Source organism: Bombina bombina, chromosome 6 (assembly GCF_027579735.1).
Source record: "Bombina bombina isolate aBomBom1 chromosome 6, aBomBom1.pri, whole genome shotgun sequence".
Classification (NCBI taxonomy): Eukaryota; Metazoa; Chordata; class Amphibia; order Anura; family Bombinatoridae; genus Bombina; species Bombina bombina.
The window spans coordinates 905,791,385-905,807,236 of NC_069504.1; the positions used below are offsets into that span (position 1 = coordinate 905,791,385).

The window sequence follows — 15,852 nt, forward strand, 5'->3', positions numbered from 1 at the left end:
ATTTACTAAATTCTACCGTTTTGATGTATTTCCTTCTTCGGAAGCAGTTTTTGGTAGAAAAGTTCTTCAGGCAGCTTTTTCAGTTTGATTCTTCTGCTTTTGATTTAAGTTTTTTTCTTTCAAATGGAAATAAACTTATTTTTTTGGGTTGTGGACTAGTTTTTTCAGCTGTATATGGCTGTTTTTATTTTATTCCCTCCCTCTCTAGTGACTCTTGAGTGGAAGACTCCACATCTTGGGTATTGATATCCCATATGTCACTAGCTCATGGACTCTTGCCAATTACATGAAAGAAAACATAATTTATGTAAGAACTTACCTGATAAATTCATTTCTTTCATATTGGCAAGAGTCCATGAGGCCCACCCTTTTTATGGTGGTTATGATTTTTTGTATAAAGCACAATTATTTCCAAATTTCCTTTGTTGATGCTTTCTACTCCTTTATCACCCCACTGCTTGGCTATTCGTTAAACTGAATTGTGGGTGTGGTGAGGGGTGTATTTATAGGCATTTTGAGGTTTGGGAAACTTTGCCCCTCCTGGTAGGATTGTATACCCCATATGTCACTAGCTCATGGACTCTTGCCAATATGAAAGAAATTAATTTATCAGGTAAGTTCTTACATAAATTATGTTACTTGGACTCAGGGCTATTCGGAACATATAGGCCTTATCATCAGACTGCGCGGTCCTTTTGGACTGGCGCACCTTTTTTGCTGGCTTAGACGGTGCACCTCGTGACCGGGTGTGTATACGTTGTAATTCCATTTCCGTACTCAGGCTTCACACAAGGCACTTGCTCTTTATCCTTCAAGTCACTGTTCCCTTTACGAAGGTTCTAGGGGCTCTTCTAGCAGTGGCCAGAGTTCAAGGAATTACGTTGGCTAAGTACCTAGACGATATGTTGGTTCAGGCACCATCTTTTCGTTTAGCAGGGTATAGATCTTAGACTCAATTTCCTTTAAAATTTTCTTGACGGAGGTCCATTCTCATCGTTTCGTACTCCTTTCTCGGGTGATACCCCGTATCTAACAGGAGCATTCTTCAGTGATCTAATTGTTCCAGCATGCCCTCACAGTCTTGTTTGTTGACCTGGTGAAGATGTATTCCTTTCTCCCGTGGATATTGCCTGTGAGGAAGGCCCTTTTTCTTAAGGGTTCTTTTCCTGCATTCAATCCAAGATTCTCTGAAGCTGACTGCTTTGAGATTGAACACCTAGTCCTGTCTAGAGAAGGTTTTTTTTAGACAGGGTTATTGATACCATGCTTCAGGCTTGTAAGCTGGTAATTCGCAGGATTACCATAAGGTATGGCATAAACATAGAAACATAGAATTTGACTGTAGATAAGAACCAAAAAGGCCCATCAAGTCTACCCATATTAAATGTTACTTTTTCCTTAGGATAGCCTTATGCATGTCCCAGGCATTTATGAATTCCTTTACAGTCTTTGTGTTTACCACCTCAAATGGAAGTTTATTCCATGAATCCACCACCCTTTCTGTAAAAAAAAATGCTTCCTCAAATTTCTCCTGAATCTACTACACTCTAACTTTAGATTGTGACCCTTTGTTTTGGCATTTATTTTTTTGTGAAAAATGCTTTCAGCTTCTATTTTATTAAGTCCCTTCATATATTTGAAGGTTTCTATCATGTCGCCTCTTTCCCTTCTATCCTCTAAACTATACATATTTAGATCTGAGTCTTTCTTTGTACGTTTTATATTTTAGACCATGTACCATTTTAGTAGCCCTCCTTTGGACAGCTTCTAGTTTATTTATATCTTTCTGAAGATATGGTCTCCAGAACTGTACACAGTATTCCATATTTGGTCTAACTAATGATCTGTAAAGTGGCATAAGAACCTTGCTATTTCTGCTACTAAAACCTCTTCCAATGCAACCAAGCATTTGACTGGCCTTGCTGGCTGCACTGCGGCATTGTGTACCAAATTTTAAATCATCTGAAATAATAATTCCCAAATCCCTTTCTTCTTTAATTACAGTCAGTAATGTACCATTGAGACTATAATTGGCCTTTGGGTTTTTGGATCCTATATGCATAATTTTGCTCTTGGTAATATTACATTTCAGATCCCATTTATTTGACCAGTCCTCTAGTTTATTAATATCACAGTTCATTTGATCAACTCCTCCTGGAACATCTACCCTGTTACAAATGTTTGTATCATCAGCAAACAAGCAAATCTTCCCCTTAAGCCCACTTCCAATATCACTTATGAACATGTTAAACAAAACAGGCCCAAGAACTGACCCTTGGGGAACACCACTAGTAACTGATGCCTCATTTGAATGTACTCCATTAATTGAAACCCTCTGTCGTCTATCTTTAAGCCAGCATTCTACCCATTTAACAATCTTAGCATCTATTCCAGGGCAATACATTTTGTGAATAAGTTTGTTGTGTGGGACGGTGTCAAATGCTTTGCTAAAGTCTAGATATGCAACATCTACGGCTCCTCCCTGTTCTATTATTTTAGTTACATGGTCAAAGAAATCAATTAGATTAGTCAGGCATGATCTTCCAGCAGTGAAACCATGCTTGGTGCGAATCTAGGGGTTTCTCTTGGAGTCGGGTGAGAGTTCCCCGCATCCTGTCCTTTCTTGTGGAAGGCCTGGAGAAAGGCTTGTCAGGCAGTGCTCTGAAGGGTCAGATTCCTGCCTTGTCGATTATTTTGAATAAATGTCTTGCAGACTTGCCAGATGTTCAATCTTTTGTTCAGGCCTTGGTCAGAATCAGGCCTGTGTTTTTAACTGTTGCTTCTCCATGGAGACCTAATCTTGTTCTTAGGGTTCTGCAGCAGGCTTCGTTTAAACCTATGCACTCTGTTGATATTAAATATTATCTTGGAAAGTTTGTTTCTTCTCGCTATTTTTCTGCTCGTAGAGTCTCCGAGTTTTCGGCTCTGCAGTGTGATCCCCTTTACCTTATATCACGCGAATAAGGCGGTCCTTCATACTAAGGAGATGTCGGACCGCAATATCGATCAGGAACTTGTCATTCCTCGTTTTGTCCTAATCCTCCTCCTAAGAAGGAACGTCTGTTGCATGACCTGGATGTTGTGCGTGCTTTAAAGTTCTATCTGTAGGCGACTAGAGTTTTTCAACAATCTACTGACCTTTTTTGTGGTATTCTCTGGTAATTGTAAAGACCAGAGGGCCACTTCTTCTTCTCTGTCTTTTTGGTTAAGAAGTGTTATTTGGTTGGCTTCTGAGACAGCTGGACAACAGCCTCCTGAGAGAATTTCAGCTCATTCCACTAGAGCTGTCTCTTCTTCTTGGGCCTTTCAAAATGAGGTTCAGCTCTACAAAGGGGCCTCTTGGTCTTCGTTGCATACTTTTTCCGAATTCTACAACTTCGTTGTTTTTTGCCTCAGCTGAGGCTTCTTTTGGGGGAAAAGTTCTTTAAGCGGTGGTGCCTTCTGTTTAGGTCTGCCTGTCTTGTTCTCCCTCCTTTCCATTCTGTGTCCTCTAGCTTCTTGGGTATTGGTTCCCACTAGTAAATGAATGGATTTGTGGACTCTCCATGCCATTGGAAAGAAAACAAAATTTATGCTTACCTTTAATTGATTTAAGACAGCTTTTTTTGTTTAAACCTCAGGCACCTCTTTACCCTTGTGTTCTCTTTTTTTCCATATTCCTTCGGCTGAATGACTAGGGGTTTATGGGAAGTGGGAGTGATACTTAACAGCTCTGCTGGGGTGTTCTTTGCCTCCTCCTAGTGGACAGGAGTTGAATTACCACTAGTAATTGAATGGATTTGTGTACTCTCCATGCCAGGAAAGAAAAGACTTTATCAGGTAAGCATAAATTTAGTTTTTTTACTTTCTGTAATTATATTTTTTTTATAGTGAAAATGTTTCTGAAGGTCAATTTAAAATGAAATTCAATTTTAAATTAGGCAGTTACACTAAAGCACCAGCTCAATTACAATATGTTATTTTTAACAATAAATTGAAACAGTTGAAAACTGTGTTACAAATTATCTGTTGAGAACAATAGGATTTTTTTTTTAAATATCTCTTGAATACATTTGTTTCCTTTGCTCTTGGTCTAACATCCCATAATTATAAGGTAAAACATGTAGTAATAAAAAGGTGCTTTGCTCACAAGAACCTACATTCAGGAGTCACAGCTTTGATGACTGTTTCTCCCTAAGCTTTTCTGGTCTGCAATCAATGCACTGCTGCTTTACAATACTACTCTGTATTTGACTGTCCTCTTCAAACAACACTACCCTCTCTGGCTGCGATGTGGTAAGATAAACTTAGACAGTGCAGCCAGAACACAGCGCTGTTTGAAGAGCAGGACTGCAAAGCAAAAGTGGTAACAGTTCCTGAATGTCCCGTTCTTTCTGCTGACATGCTGCATTTTCTGCAATGACATCTCAGATCTCAGCATGTTCTGACTTGTGGTTGCTGTTTTTAAAATTCCTCCAGTGTCAGAAGCATCGACTCCCACTGAGAAAAATACTAAACACCTCTTGGCAGGACTGCCTTCAAACACTGATTTCAGCCCTTTATATAATTTCACAGATAATTTCAATTACAAGACTGATACCTTTTTAAAATATCGCTATTGTCAAAATGCTTTTAACATTGGGGCTATAAAGAGAAACTGTTTCTAAAAATTATAAGAAGTGTAATTGATGTTACATCTCAAAACAACTAGTTATCTTAATATCTATGTGTATTGTCTGCTTCAGGATCAAAACTTTGATCGAGCAAGTATGTCTTCTGGTGGTGCTGTAGACACTGAATCAAATTCCTTAAATGAAGATGATTTTGAAGGTGTTGGCTCCATGAATGAGAATGAAATTACTGCTAGAACAAAAGCAATTGGAGTAAGTCGAAGCAGCCTGGAGAGCAACACTTCCCAAGATGGTATATCCAGACAGCTGTACAACAGTGGTGAGATTTGATTGTGGGTTTGTAAGAATCAGGAAAACCATAATGTGTAACAGTATCTCACACACATCAATGTCTTCTTGTTCTGTTCCACAGATTCACCTTCCAGAGTTTCGCTAAACTACAAACCCGAGCTTCCCTCTCCTTCCAATTCTAGCAGTAGCAGCATTTTTCAAAATTATGCTATGGAGGTGTGTAATTATAGATTTCTGATGCTCTTGTGTCAACTTTATAAAGATGTTGATTCATTACAGAATAAACTCTACATAGAAAAGTTACAAATGTAGATGGAGTTAGTAATAGTCTGTAATTATAATCTTTGTTAGAATTTATTATAGTGTGAATCTTTTTATTTTGATATCAAGTTGAGCAAATCTTTTGTAGCACATATTAATGGGACATTTAAATGTAAAATGAAATGCTCTAATTCATTAGATCATTTACTTTTTTGCATTTGTGAGACTAGGTTACTATATGGTCCTGCTTGAGAGCTGCAAGCTTTGCAGCATATGAACAGGGCAAGGCCGGTCAGCCAATCAAAAGTGGAGACCTTGCTAATCATTGACTCAGTCCTGCTTTGTAGCTGCAAGGATTTTTTTACATATTTATATAAGGTCTCTAATGAAAAAAAATACATGCCCTAACACATTAATTGTTGTTTCTGTGTGAATTTTAACGGAAAACTCTTTCATTTGGGAAAATGTGACGTCTACTAAAGTAAATTTTCTTCTTAGCTTATAACTGCATCAATCTCCTCTGCAGGTTCTGATCTCCAGCTGTTCACGTTGTTTAACATGTGACTGTCTTGTTTATGATGAGGAGATAATGGCAGGCTGGACAGCAGACGACTCAAACCTCAACACCACATGTCCTTTCTGTGGTAACCCCTTTTTACCGTCTCTAAACATTGAAATCCGAGACCTACGTCGTCCTGGCCGGTAGGAACAAGAACACTATTCACTTTTATTTTATTTTTAAAACTATTGCTTGAGGTATCTAAACACTACATTGATATAAAGAGACACAAGTAAAATACCTTCTGACAGTAAAAGGTTAATATTGGGAGTATGCACTGTAGATTTCTGGCACTATTCACTATAGTGTTGCAGGTTACAGTTTGTAAAGCAGAAGTATTTCTTATATAATAACATTTGTGTACCATAAATAATTATAAAAGATTTAGTTTGGGGACAGGGCTTAGATAATCTGGTAATGGTGCTCGTGCTGACTGTGGCAGGGTTTGTAAGAATAAGTGGAGACTTCCTGGAACAGCGATTGCTGATGCAATGATCACAGCATATGTTCCTACTTCTGGCTATTCTAAAGAGGACATTGTTTGCAGCACTGATTACCGTTCCTGGCTGCTGGGAACATAAAGGGAAGTGGGGATTGAAGCCCCAAGTGTCATTTAGATACTGTTTCGCACAAATCGGACAATTGTTGCAGTATGTTATTCTGTTTCGTATTTTCTATTTAATCAGAAGAGTTTACGTTAGTGGTATCCTTATTTCTTAAAAGTGTATAAAAAAAAGCATCCTTCCTTTTGAAACAATTCATAACCAGTAACAAATGATCTTCAACAGGTTCTTCCTAAAGTCCAGTCCTTCCACAGAAAACATGCAGCATTCAACAATAATTTCCTCTGCAACATCTAGATCAGGGATCTTGGCTCCTGTTTTTCCTGTTGTTCAATCTAGCTCAAAAGAATTTAAAACCTGCAGGTAAATGTGCTTAAGCTTGATTAGCAAAATATATGTTTTTAGTGTGTCTTTGGGCTTTAAATCGTTGTCAAAGATAGTTGTTGTTCGTTTTAGTTTTTTTTATAGTTTATGTAAATGATGCTGTTAAAAGAATTTGTATGTGAGATTTAAAAGTGCATATTCTAAACTATACATAAATAATTTTATGGGGGAAAAAGCTACATAGAGATCTATAATTTTTATAGTGCCATAAATAGTTTTAGAAAATATTTATGGGGTTAAGATCTACATCTTATAAGTCTATATTTGTCAGGGTTTTTTCCCTGTTTTGTTTGCCATGTGCTGCTGGCAGCCATTTTACTCACCTCTCTTGCTGACTCTGGTGCATACTGTGTGATGCTGCTCATTTCCTGCACTTCCTTTTATGGCCAGACTGGTGTACATCATCCGTGTGAGACAGGATGCAGTCTCAGAATTGTGATATCATCACTTATTATTTAAAGGGCCTCTGTTCAGTATGCTTTGCCCTTGCGTTGTCTCAGACCTGTTTGTGAGAGCTTCTGTGTATTACCTGGCAGTCTGACGTCCCTGGTTCCTGATCCCTGGCTTGTTCCTTACTCTGCTGTTCTCCTTGTTCCTGATTCCGGTTCGTCTGACTACTCGCTTTGGCTCCTGACTCAGCTCGTCTGACTACCAGCTCTGGTTTTGATTCCTGGCTTGTTATTTGACTTGTGGACTTTTTATTATTTTTTGCTATTAATAAAGGTGTGATTATTTTTGCACTTCTCGTCTCAGTCTGATTCCTGGCACCCTGACATTACGCAAGGGCCATGAATCCTGATGGTGCTAATAATCCACCTTTACCTGCCATAATTGAACAGGATCACTGCTTGGATCAATTTGCATTAGCCCTGCAAACCCTGCTGACTCGCACTGCACTGCACTTGACCAAAGTGTCCCGCAAGTTATGGCTGCTCCTGTTTCCGCTGCTGCACCTAGTCCTACCAGGAGCATGTCCGGTTCTGCACCTCTACCTTAGCGTTATGGAGGCGATCCTAATCAGTGCAGAGGGTTTTTGCCCCAGGTGGGCATTTACTTTGAGATGTTACCTCAGGCGTTTCTCTCTGACAGAGCTGATGGGATTTATTTCATGTAATTGGCAAGAGTCCATGAACTAGTGACATATGGGATATACAATCCTACCAGGAGGGGCAAAGTTTCCCAAACCTCAAAATGCCTATAAATACACCCCCTCACCACACCCACAATTCAGTTTTTACAAACTTTGTCTCCTATGGAGGTGGTGAAGTAAGTTTGTGCTAAGATTTCTACGTTGATATGCGCTTCTCAGCATTGTTGAAGCCCGATTCCTCTCAGAGTACAGCGAATGTCAGAGAGACGTGAAGGGAGTATCACCTATTGAATACGATGATTTCTCTAACGGGGGTCTTTTTCATGGGTTCTCTGTTATCGGTTGTAGAGATTCATCTCCTACCTCCCTTTTCAGATCGACGATATACTCTCAATTTACCATTACCTCTACTAATAACTGTTTTAGTACTGGTTTGGCTATCTGCTATATGTGGATGGGTGTCTTTTAGTAAGTATGTTTCTCTTGTAAAGGTGTATCCAGTCCACAGGTTCATCCATTACTTGTGCGATATTCTCCTTCCCAACAGGAAGCTGCAAGAGGACACCCACAGCAGAGCTGTCTATATAGCTCCTCCCCTAACTGCCACCCCCAGTCATTCTCTTGCAGCTCTCGACAAGAAAGGAAGTATCAAGAGATATGTGGTGACTTAGTGTAGTTTTTACCTTCAATCAAGAGTTTATTTTTAAACGGTACAGGCGTTGTACTGTTTTACTCTCAGGCAGAAATTGGAAGAATAATTCTGCCTGGAGGTTTGATGATCTTAGCGGTTTGTAACTAAGGTCCATTGCTCTTCTCACACATAACTGAAGAGTATGGAAAGAAAACTTCAGTTGGGGGGACGGTCTGCAGATTACCTGCTTTGAGATATGTTCAGTATATTTTTTTCTAGAGAGATAAGGTCTAGAAAATGCTGACAGTGCCTGGTATATTTGAGGTAAGCCTGATACAGTGATTTAACAATGACTGGGATCATGCTTGCAAAAAAGGGTAATATTCATGTTAATACTCATATTACTTAGTGTAAAAACATTTGCATGGTTTATAGAAAAAAGTTTTTTCTCTGAGGGTGATAAATCTTTATTTGGGGCCTAGTTTTCCACATGGCTAGTTAGATTACTCCTAGGAGTACTTTTTTAAGGCCCTCTGACATTGAGTGCATGGTGGGAGGGGCCTATTTTCACGCTCTAAATGCACAGTTGATTTTCAGACTGAGACATCCAGCTTCCCTAAAGGAGTCCTCTGGTATCTAGGACCACTATAGAGGGTTTTTTTCCTGCAAAAATCGTGTTTAAGGGCAGGTAGGAGCCACAGCAGAGCTGTGGCAGTGTGTTTGACTGTTTGTTAACGGTTTTAGCGTTTTTCTAATCCGTTTTTGGGCCTATGGGGTTAATCATCCATTTCCAAGTGGGTGCAATGCTGCTTTAGTCCCTTATACACACTGTAAAAATTTTGTAGAGTTTACTACTTTTTAACACTGTTTTGCAGTTTATGTGGTAGTTTTTTTCTCTTAAAGGCACAGTACCGTTTGTGTATAATTGCTTTTTCACATTTATTAAAGTGTTTTCCAAGCTTGCTGGTCTCATTACTAGTCTGTTAAACATGTCTGAGATAGAGGAAACTCCTTGTTCATTATGTTTAGAAGCCATTGTGGAACCCCCTCTTAGAATGTGTACCAAATGTACTGACCTTTCTATAAGTTATAAAGACCATATTATGGCTTTTAAAGATTTATCACCAGAGGTTTCTCAGACTGACAAAAGGGAGGTTATGCCATCTAGCTCTCCCCACGTGTCAGAACCTATAACTCCCGCTCAAGTGACGCCAAGTACATCTAGCACGTCCAATGCGTTTACCTTACAAGACATGGTGGCAGTTATGAATCATACCCTCACAGAGGTATTGTCCAAACTGCCAGGGTTACAAGGAAAGCGAGACAGCTCTGGGGCTAGAACAAATACAGAGCTTTCTGATGCTTTAGTAGTTATGTCTGATATACCCTCACAATGTGCAGAAGCCGAAGCAGGAGAGCTTCTATCTGTGGGTGACATTTCTGATTCAGGGAAGGTGTTACTTCAGTCTGACTCTGAAATGACAGCGTTTAAATTTAAGCTTGAACACCTCCACTTGTTGCTCAGGGAGGTTTTAGCGACTCTGGATGACTGTAACACCATTGTAGTCCCAGAGAAATTGTGTAAAATGGACAAATACTTTGCAGTGCCTGTTTACACTGACGTTTTTCCAATCCCTAAGAGGTTTTCAGAAATTATTACTAAGGAATGGGATAGACCAGGTGTACCGTTCTCTCCCCCTCCTGCTTTTAAAAAGATGTTTCCTATAGATGCCGCAACACGGGACTCGTGGCAGACGGTCCCTAAGGTGGAGGGAGCAGTCTCTACCCTAGCTAAGCGCACAACTATCCCTGTCGAGGACAGTTGTGCTTTCCTAGATCCAATGGATAAAATTATAGGGTTTCCTTAAGAAAATCTTTATACAACAAGGTTTTATTCTCCAGCCTCTTGCATGCATTGCCCCAGTCACTGCTGCAGCGGCTTTCTGGTTCGAGTCTCTTGAGGAGGCTCTACAGGTAGAGACCCCGTTAGATAATATCCTAGACAGGCTTAAAGCTCTTAAGTTAGCCAATTTATTTATTTCTGACGCCGTTTTTCATTTAACCAAGCTAACGGCTAAGAATTCAGGTTTTGCCATTCAGGCGCGTAGGGCGCTATGGCTTTAAATCCTGGTCAGCTGACGTTACTTCAAAGTCTAAACTTCTCAACATCCCCTTCAAAGGGCAGACCCTATTCAGGCCTGGACTGAAGGAGATCATTTCTGATATTACTGGAGGAAAAGGTCACGCCCTTCCCCAGGATAGGTCCAACAAATTAAGGACCAAACAGACTAATTTTCGTTCCTTTTGAATCTTCAAGAGTGGCGCAGCTTCAACTTACTCTACTGCAAAACAAGAGGGAAATTTTGCCCAGTCCAAGCCAGTCTGGAGACCTAACCAGGCTTGGAACAAGGGGAAGCAGGCCAAAAAACCTGCTGCTGCCTCTAAGACAGCATGAAGGAGTAGCCCCCGATCGGGGACCGGATCTAGTGGGGGGCAGACTTTCGCTCTTCGCCCAGGCTTGGGCAAGAGACGTCCAGGATCCCTGGGCTCTGGAGATTGTTTCCCAGGGATATCTTCTGGATTTCAAAGCTTCATCTCCAAAGGGGAGATTTCATCTCTCACAATTATCTGCATACCAGATAAAGAGAGAGGCATTCTTACATTGCGTTCAAGACCTACTAATTATGGGAGTGATCCACCCAATTCCAAGGGAGGAACAGGGGCAGGGCTTCTATTCAAATCTGTTTATAGTTCCCAAAAAAGAGGGAACTTTCAGACCAATCTTGGATCTCAAGATCCTAAACAAATTTCTCAGGGTCCCATCCTTCAAGATGGAGACTATTCGAACCATCCTACCTATGATCCAGGAGGGTCAATATATGACTACCGTGGACTTAAAGGATGCTTATCTACACATTCCGATACACAGAGATCATCATCAGTTTCTCAGGTTCGCCTTCCTAGACAGGCATTACCAGTTTGTGGCTCTTCCCTTCGGGTTGGCCACGGCACCAAGAATCTTTACGAAGGTTCTAGGGTCCCTTCTGGTGGTTCTAAGGCCGCGGGGCATAGCAGTGGCCCCTTACCTAGACGACATTCTGATACAGGCGTCGACTTTCCAAATCGCCAGTTCCCATACGGACATTGTTCTGGCATTCCTGAGGTCTCACGGGTGGAAGGTGAACGAAGGAAAGAGTTCTCTCTCCCCTCTCACAAGAGTTTCCTTCCTAGGAACTCTGAAAGATTGATTAGAAATGAAAATTTTTCTGACAGAGGTCAGGTTGTCAAAGCTTCTAACTTCCTGCTGTGCTCTTTATTCCACTTCTCGGCCGTCAGTGGCTCAGTGTATGGAAGTAATCGGCTTAATGGTAGCGGCAATGGACATAGTTCCGTTTGCCCGTCTACATCTCGGACCACTGCAACTTTGCATGCTCAATCAGTGCAATGGGGATTACACAGATTTGTCGCCTCTACTAAATCTGAATCAAGAGACCAGGGATTCTCTTCTCTGGTGGCTATCTCGGGTCCATCTGTCCAGAGGAATGAGTTTCCGCAGGCTAGAATGGACTATAGTGACGACAGATGCCAGCCTTCTGGGCTGGGGTGCAGTCTGGAACTCCCTGAAGGCTCAGGGTTCGTGGCCCTCCTTCCGATAAACATTCTGAAACTAAGAGCGATATTTAATGCTCTTCACGCTTGGCCTCAGCTAGCTGCGGTCAGGTTCATCAGATTTCAGTTGGACAACATCACGACTGTAGCCTATATCAACCATCAGGAGGTTTCAAAGATAATTCTATGGGCAGAGGTTCACTCTTGCCATCTCTCAGCTATCCATATCCCAGGAGTAGAGAACTGGGAGGTGGATTTTATAAGTCGGCAGACTTTTCATCCGGGGGAGTGGGAGCTTCATCCGGAGGTATTTGCCTAGTTGATTCAACTATGGGGCAAACCAGAACTGGATCTCATGGCGTCTCGTCAGAACGCCAAGCTTCCTCGTTACGGGTCCAGGTCCAGGGATCCCAAGGCAGCGCTGATAGATGCTCTAGCAGCGCCCTGGTCCTTCAGCCTGGCTTATGTGTTTAAACCGTTTCCTCTGCTCCCTCGTCTGATTGCCAAGATCAAGCAGGAGAGAGCTTTGGTGATTTTGATAGCTCCTGCGTGGCCACGCAGGACTTGGTATGCAGATCTGGTGGACATGTCATCCTTTCCACCATGGACTCTGCTGCTAAGGCAGGACCTTCTACTTCTAGGTCCCTTCAAACATCCAAATCTAATTTCTCTGCGTCTGACTGCTTGGAGATTGAACACTTGATTCTATCAAAGCGTGGAATTGATACCTTAATTCAGGCTCGAAAGCCTGTCACCAGGAAAATCTATCATAAGATATGGTGTAAATATCTTCATTGGTGTGAATCCAAGGGTTACTCATGGAGTAAAGTCAGGATTCCTAGGATATTATCCTTTATCCAAGAGGGATTGAAGAAGGGATTGTCAGCTAGTTCCCTAAAGGGACAGATTTCTGCTCTGTCTATTCTTTTGCACAAACGTCTGGCTGAGGTTCCAGACGTCCAGGCGTTTTGTCAGGCTTTGGTTAGAATCAAGCCTGTGTTTAAACCTGTTGCTCCGCCATGGAGTTTAAATTTAGTTCTTCAAGGGGTTCCGTTTGAACCTTTGCATTCCATAGATATTAAACTTTTATCTTGGAAAGTTATGTTTTTAGTAGCTATCTCCTCGGCTCGAAGAGTTTCGGAGTTATCTGCTTTACAGTGTGATTCCCCTTATCTGATTTTCCATGCAGATAAGGTAGTTTTACGTACCAAACCTGGGTTTCTTCCTAAAGTGGTATATAATAAGAATATCAATCAGGAGATTGTTGTTCCTTCATTATTTCCTAATCCTTCTTCAAATAAGGAATGTCTATTACACAACCTTGATGTGGTTCATGCTTTAAAGTTTTATTTACAAGCTACGAAAGATTTTCGTCAAACATCTGCTTTGTTTGTTGTCTACTCTGGACAGAGGAGAGGCCAAAAGGCTTCGGCAACTTCTCTTTCTTTTTGGCTAAGAAGCTTAATCCGCTTAGCTTATGAGACTGCTGGCCAGCAGCCTCCTAAAAGAATTACAGCTCATTCCACTAGAGCGGTGGCTTCCACATGGGCTTTTAAAAATGAGGCCTCTGTTGAACAGATTTGTAAGGCGGCGACTTGGTCTTCGCTTCATACTTTTTCTAAATTCTACAAATTTGATACTTTTGCTTCTTCGGAGGCTATTTTTGGGAGAAAGGTCTTACAGGCAGTGGTGCCTTCCGTTTAAGTGCCTGCCTTGTCCCTCCCTTCATCCGTGTCCTATAGCTTTGAGTCAGGTTCATGTACAGGTAGCCCTCAGTTTACGCCGGGGTTAGGTTCCAGAAGGAATGGTTGTAAATTGAAACCGTTGTAAACTGAAACCCAGTTTATAATGTAAGTCAATGGGAAGTGAGGGAGTTAGGTTCCAGGCCTCTCTCAAAATTGACATAAGTAACACCTAATACATTATATTTAAAGCTTTGAAATGAAGACTTTAAATGGTAAACAGCATTATAAACCTAATAATATACTGTAGATTGTATCATCATCAAACTAAGTTTAATAAACAAAAACATTTGCTAAACCGCACCTAATGAAATTATCAGACAAACACAGACTGTATCATCATCAATCTAAGTTTAATGAACAAAAACAAAATCACACAACAGACTGTATCATCATCAAACTAAGTTTAATGTAGAAAAACATTTTTTTACTTGCATTTTTCTGCAGCTAAGGGAAGTGGCTGCTAGATCTTGTTCCTTTAAAAACGGATCCATTGCTCAGGTCTGGTTATACACTGATTAGCCTGCCTGTGTTTAATCACACAACAGACTACATTATCATCAAACTAAGTTTATTGGAAAAATAAGTTTTTTACTTGCCCAGTTCTCTGCATTGAGTCTGCAGCTAAGGAAAGTGGCTGCTAGATCTTGTTCCTTTGAAAGCTGATCCATTGATCATGTCTGGCTTGCTTTTCTTTGCATGTGTTTGCTGCAACACAAGCGGACAGCTCCACCTACTGGCTATTTTAATGTATGCATGTGCTAATGCTTTTTAATAGCAGTCAATGCTTTTCAATAGCAATAAAAAGGGCGTTATTCTGAAACGGTGCAAATTGAACCGTCGTAAACCGAGGGCCACATGTATTTCCTTCAGCAGACTGTCAGTTTCATATTTGGGGAATTTAAACATTTAAGAAATTTATTTCTTACCTGGGGTTTAGTCTTTTTTTCAATTGACTACTTTCTTGCTATTGCGGGTATTAGGCCCGCGGGTGCGTCAAATGCTAAACTTTATTGCGTCATTCTTGGCGCAAATTTTTTTTGACGCGGAAAAAGACGTTTATGACGCAACTTCGTCATTAGTGATGCAAGTGTGTCATTTCCGGTTATTTTTTGCACCAAAAAAGTTTACGTTACGTTGTGCGTCATACTTGGCGCCATTTTTTTTTGCATTATTTCAATACCCCATTGATGTTTGCCTCTTGCTTTTTTCTCTATCAGAGGCCTATGCTTTTGCATTTTTTCCCATTCCTGAAACTGTCATATAAGGAAATAGATAATTTTGCTTTATATGTTGTTTTTTTCTCTTACATTGAGCAAGATGTCCCAATCTGATCCTGCCTCAGAAGTTTCTGCTGGAACATTGCTGCCTGACATTGGTTCTACCAAAGCTAAGTGCATTTGTTGTAAAAGTGTAGAAATTATTCCTCCAAATGTCATTTGTAATAGTTGTCATGATAAACTTTTACATGCAGATAGTGTTTCCATCAGTAATAGTACATTGCCAGTTGCAGTTCCTTCAACTTCTAATGTACATGATATACCTGTAAATTTTAAAGAATTTGTATCTGATTCTATTCTGAAGGCTTTGTCTGCATTTCCACCTTCTAATAAACTTAAAAGGTCTTTTAAAACTTCTCATTTAGCTGATGAAATTTCAAATGACCAGCAACATAATAATTTATCCTCTTCTGATGAGGATCTATCTGATTCAGAAGATCCTTCCTCAGACATTGACACTGACAAATCTACTTATTTATTTAAAATAGAGTATATCCGTTCTTTATTAAAAGAAGTGTTAATTACTTTGGATATTGAGGTAACCAGTCCTATTGACGTTCAGTCTAATAAACGTTTAAATGCTGTTTTTAAACCTCCTGTTGTTTCCCCGGGGGGTTTTCCTATTCCTGAGGCTATTTCTGATATGATTTCTAGGGAATGGAATAAGCCAGGTACTTCTTTTATTCCTTCTTCAAGGTTTAAGGGAAAAAAAGAGTTTTGGGGAAAAATCCCCAAAGTTGATGGGGCTATTTCTACTCTTGCTAAACGTACCACTATTCCTATGGAAGATAGTACTTCCTTTAAGGATCCTTTAGATAGGAAGCTTGAATCC

At 40.4% G+C, this 15,852-nt stretch overlaps 1 protein-coding gene across 2 annotated transcripts in view; it reads left to right on the top strand.

Annotated features, from left to right (window-relative positions):
* DENND4A (DENN domain containing 4A) overlaps nt 1–15,852 on the top strand; it is an 858,339-nt gene that overhangs the window by 636,300 nt on the left and 206,187 nt on the right. For both annotated transcript variants that reach the window (XM_053718534.1, XM_053718535.1), the window contains exons 23-26: nt 4,725–4,929; nt 5,023–5,117; nt 5,689–5,864; nt 6,510–6,647. In XM_053718534.1, coding sequence (XP_053574509.1) covers nt 4,725–4,929; nt 5,023–5,117; nt 5,689–5,864; nt 6,510–6,647 — 614 coding nt within the window. The remainder of the gene's footprint in view (nt 1–4,724; nt 4,930–5,022; nt 5,118–5,688; nt 5,865–6,509; nt 6,648–15,852) is intronic.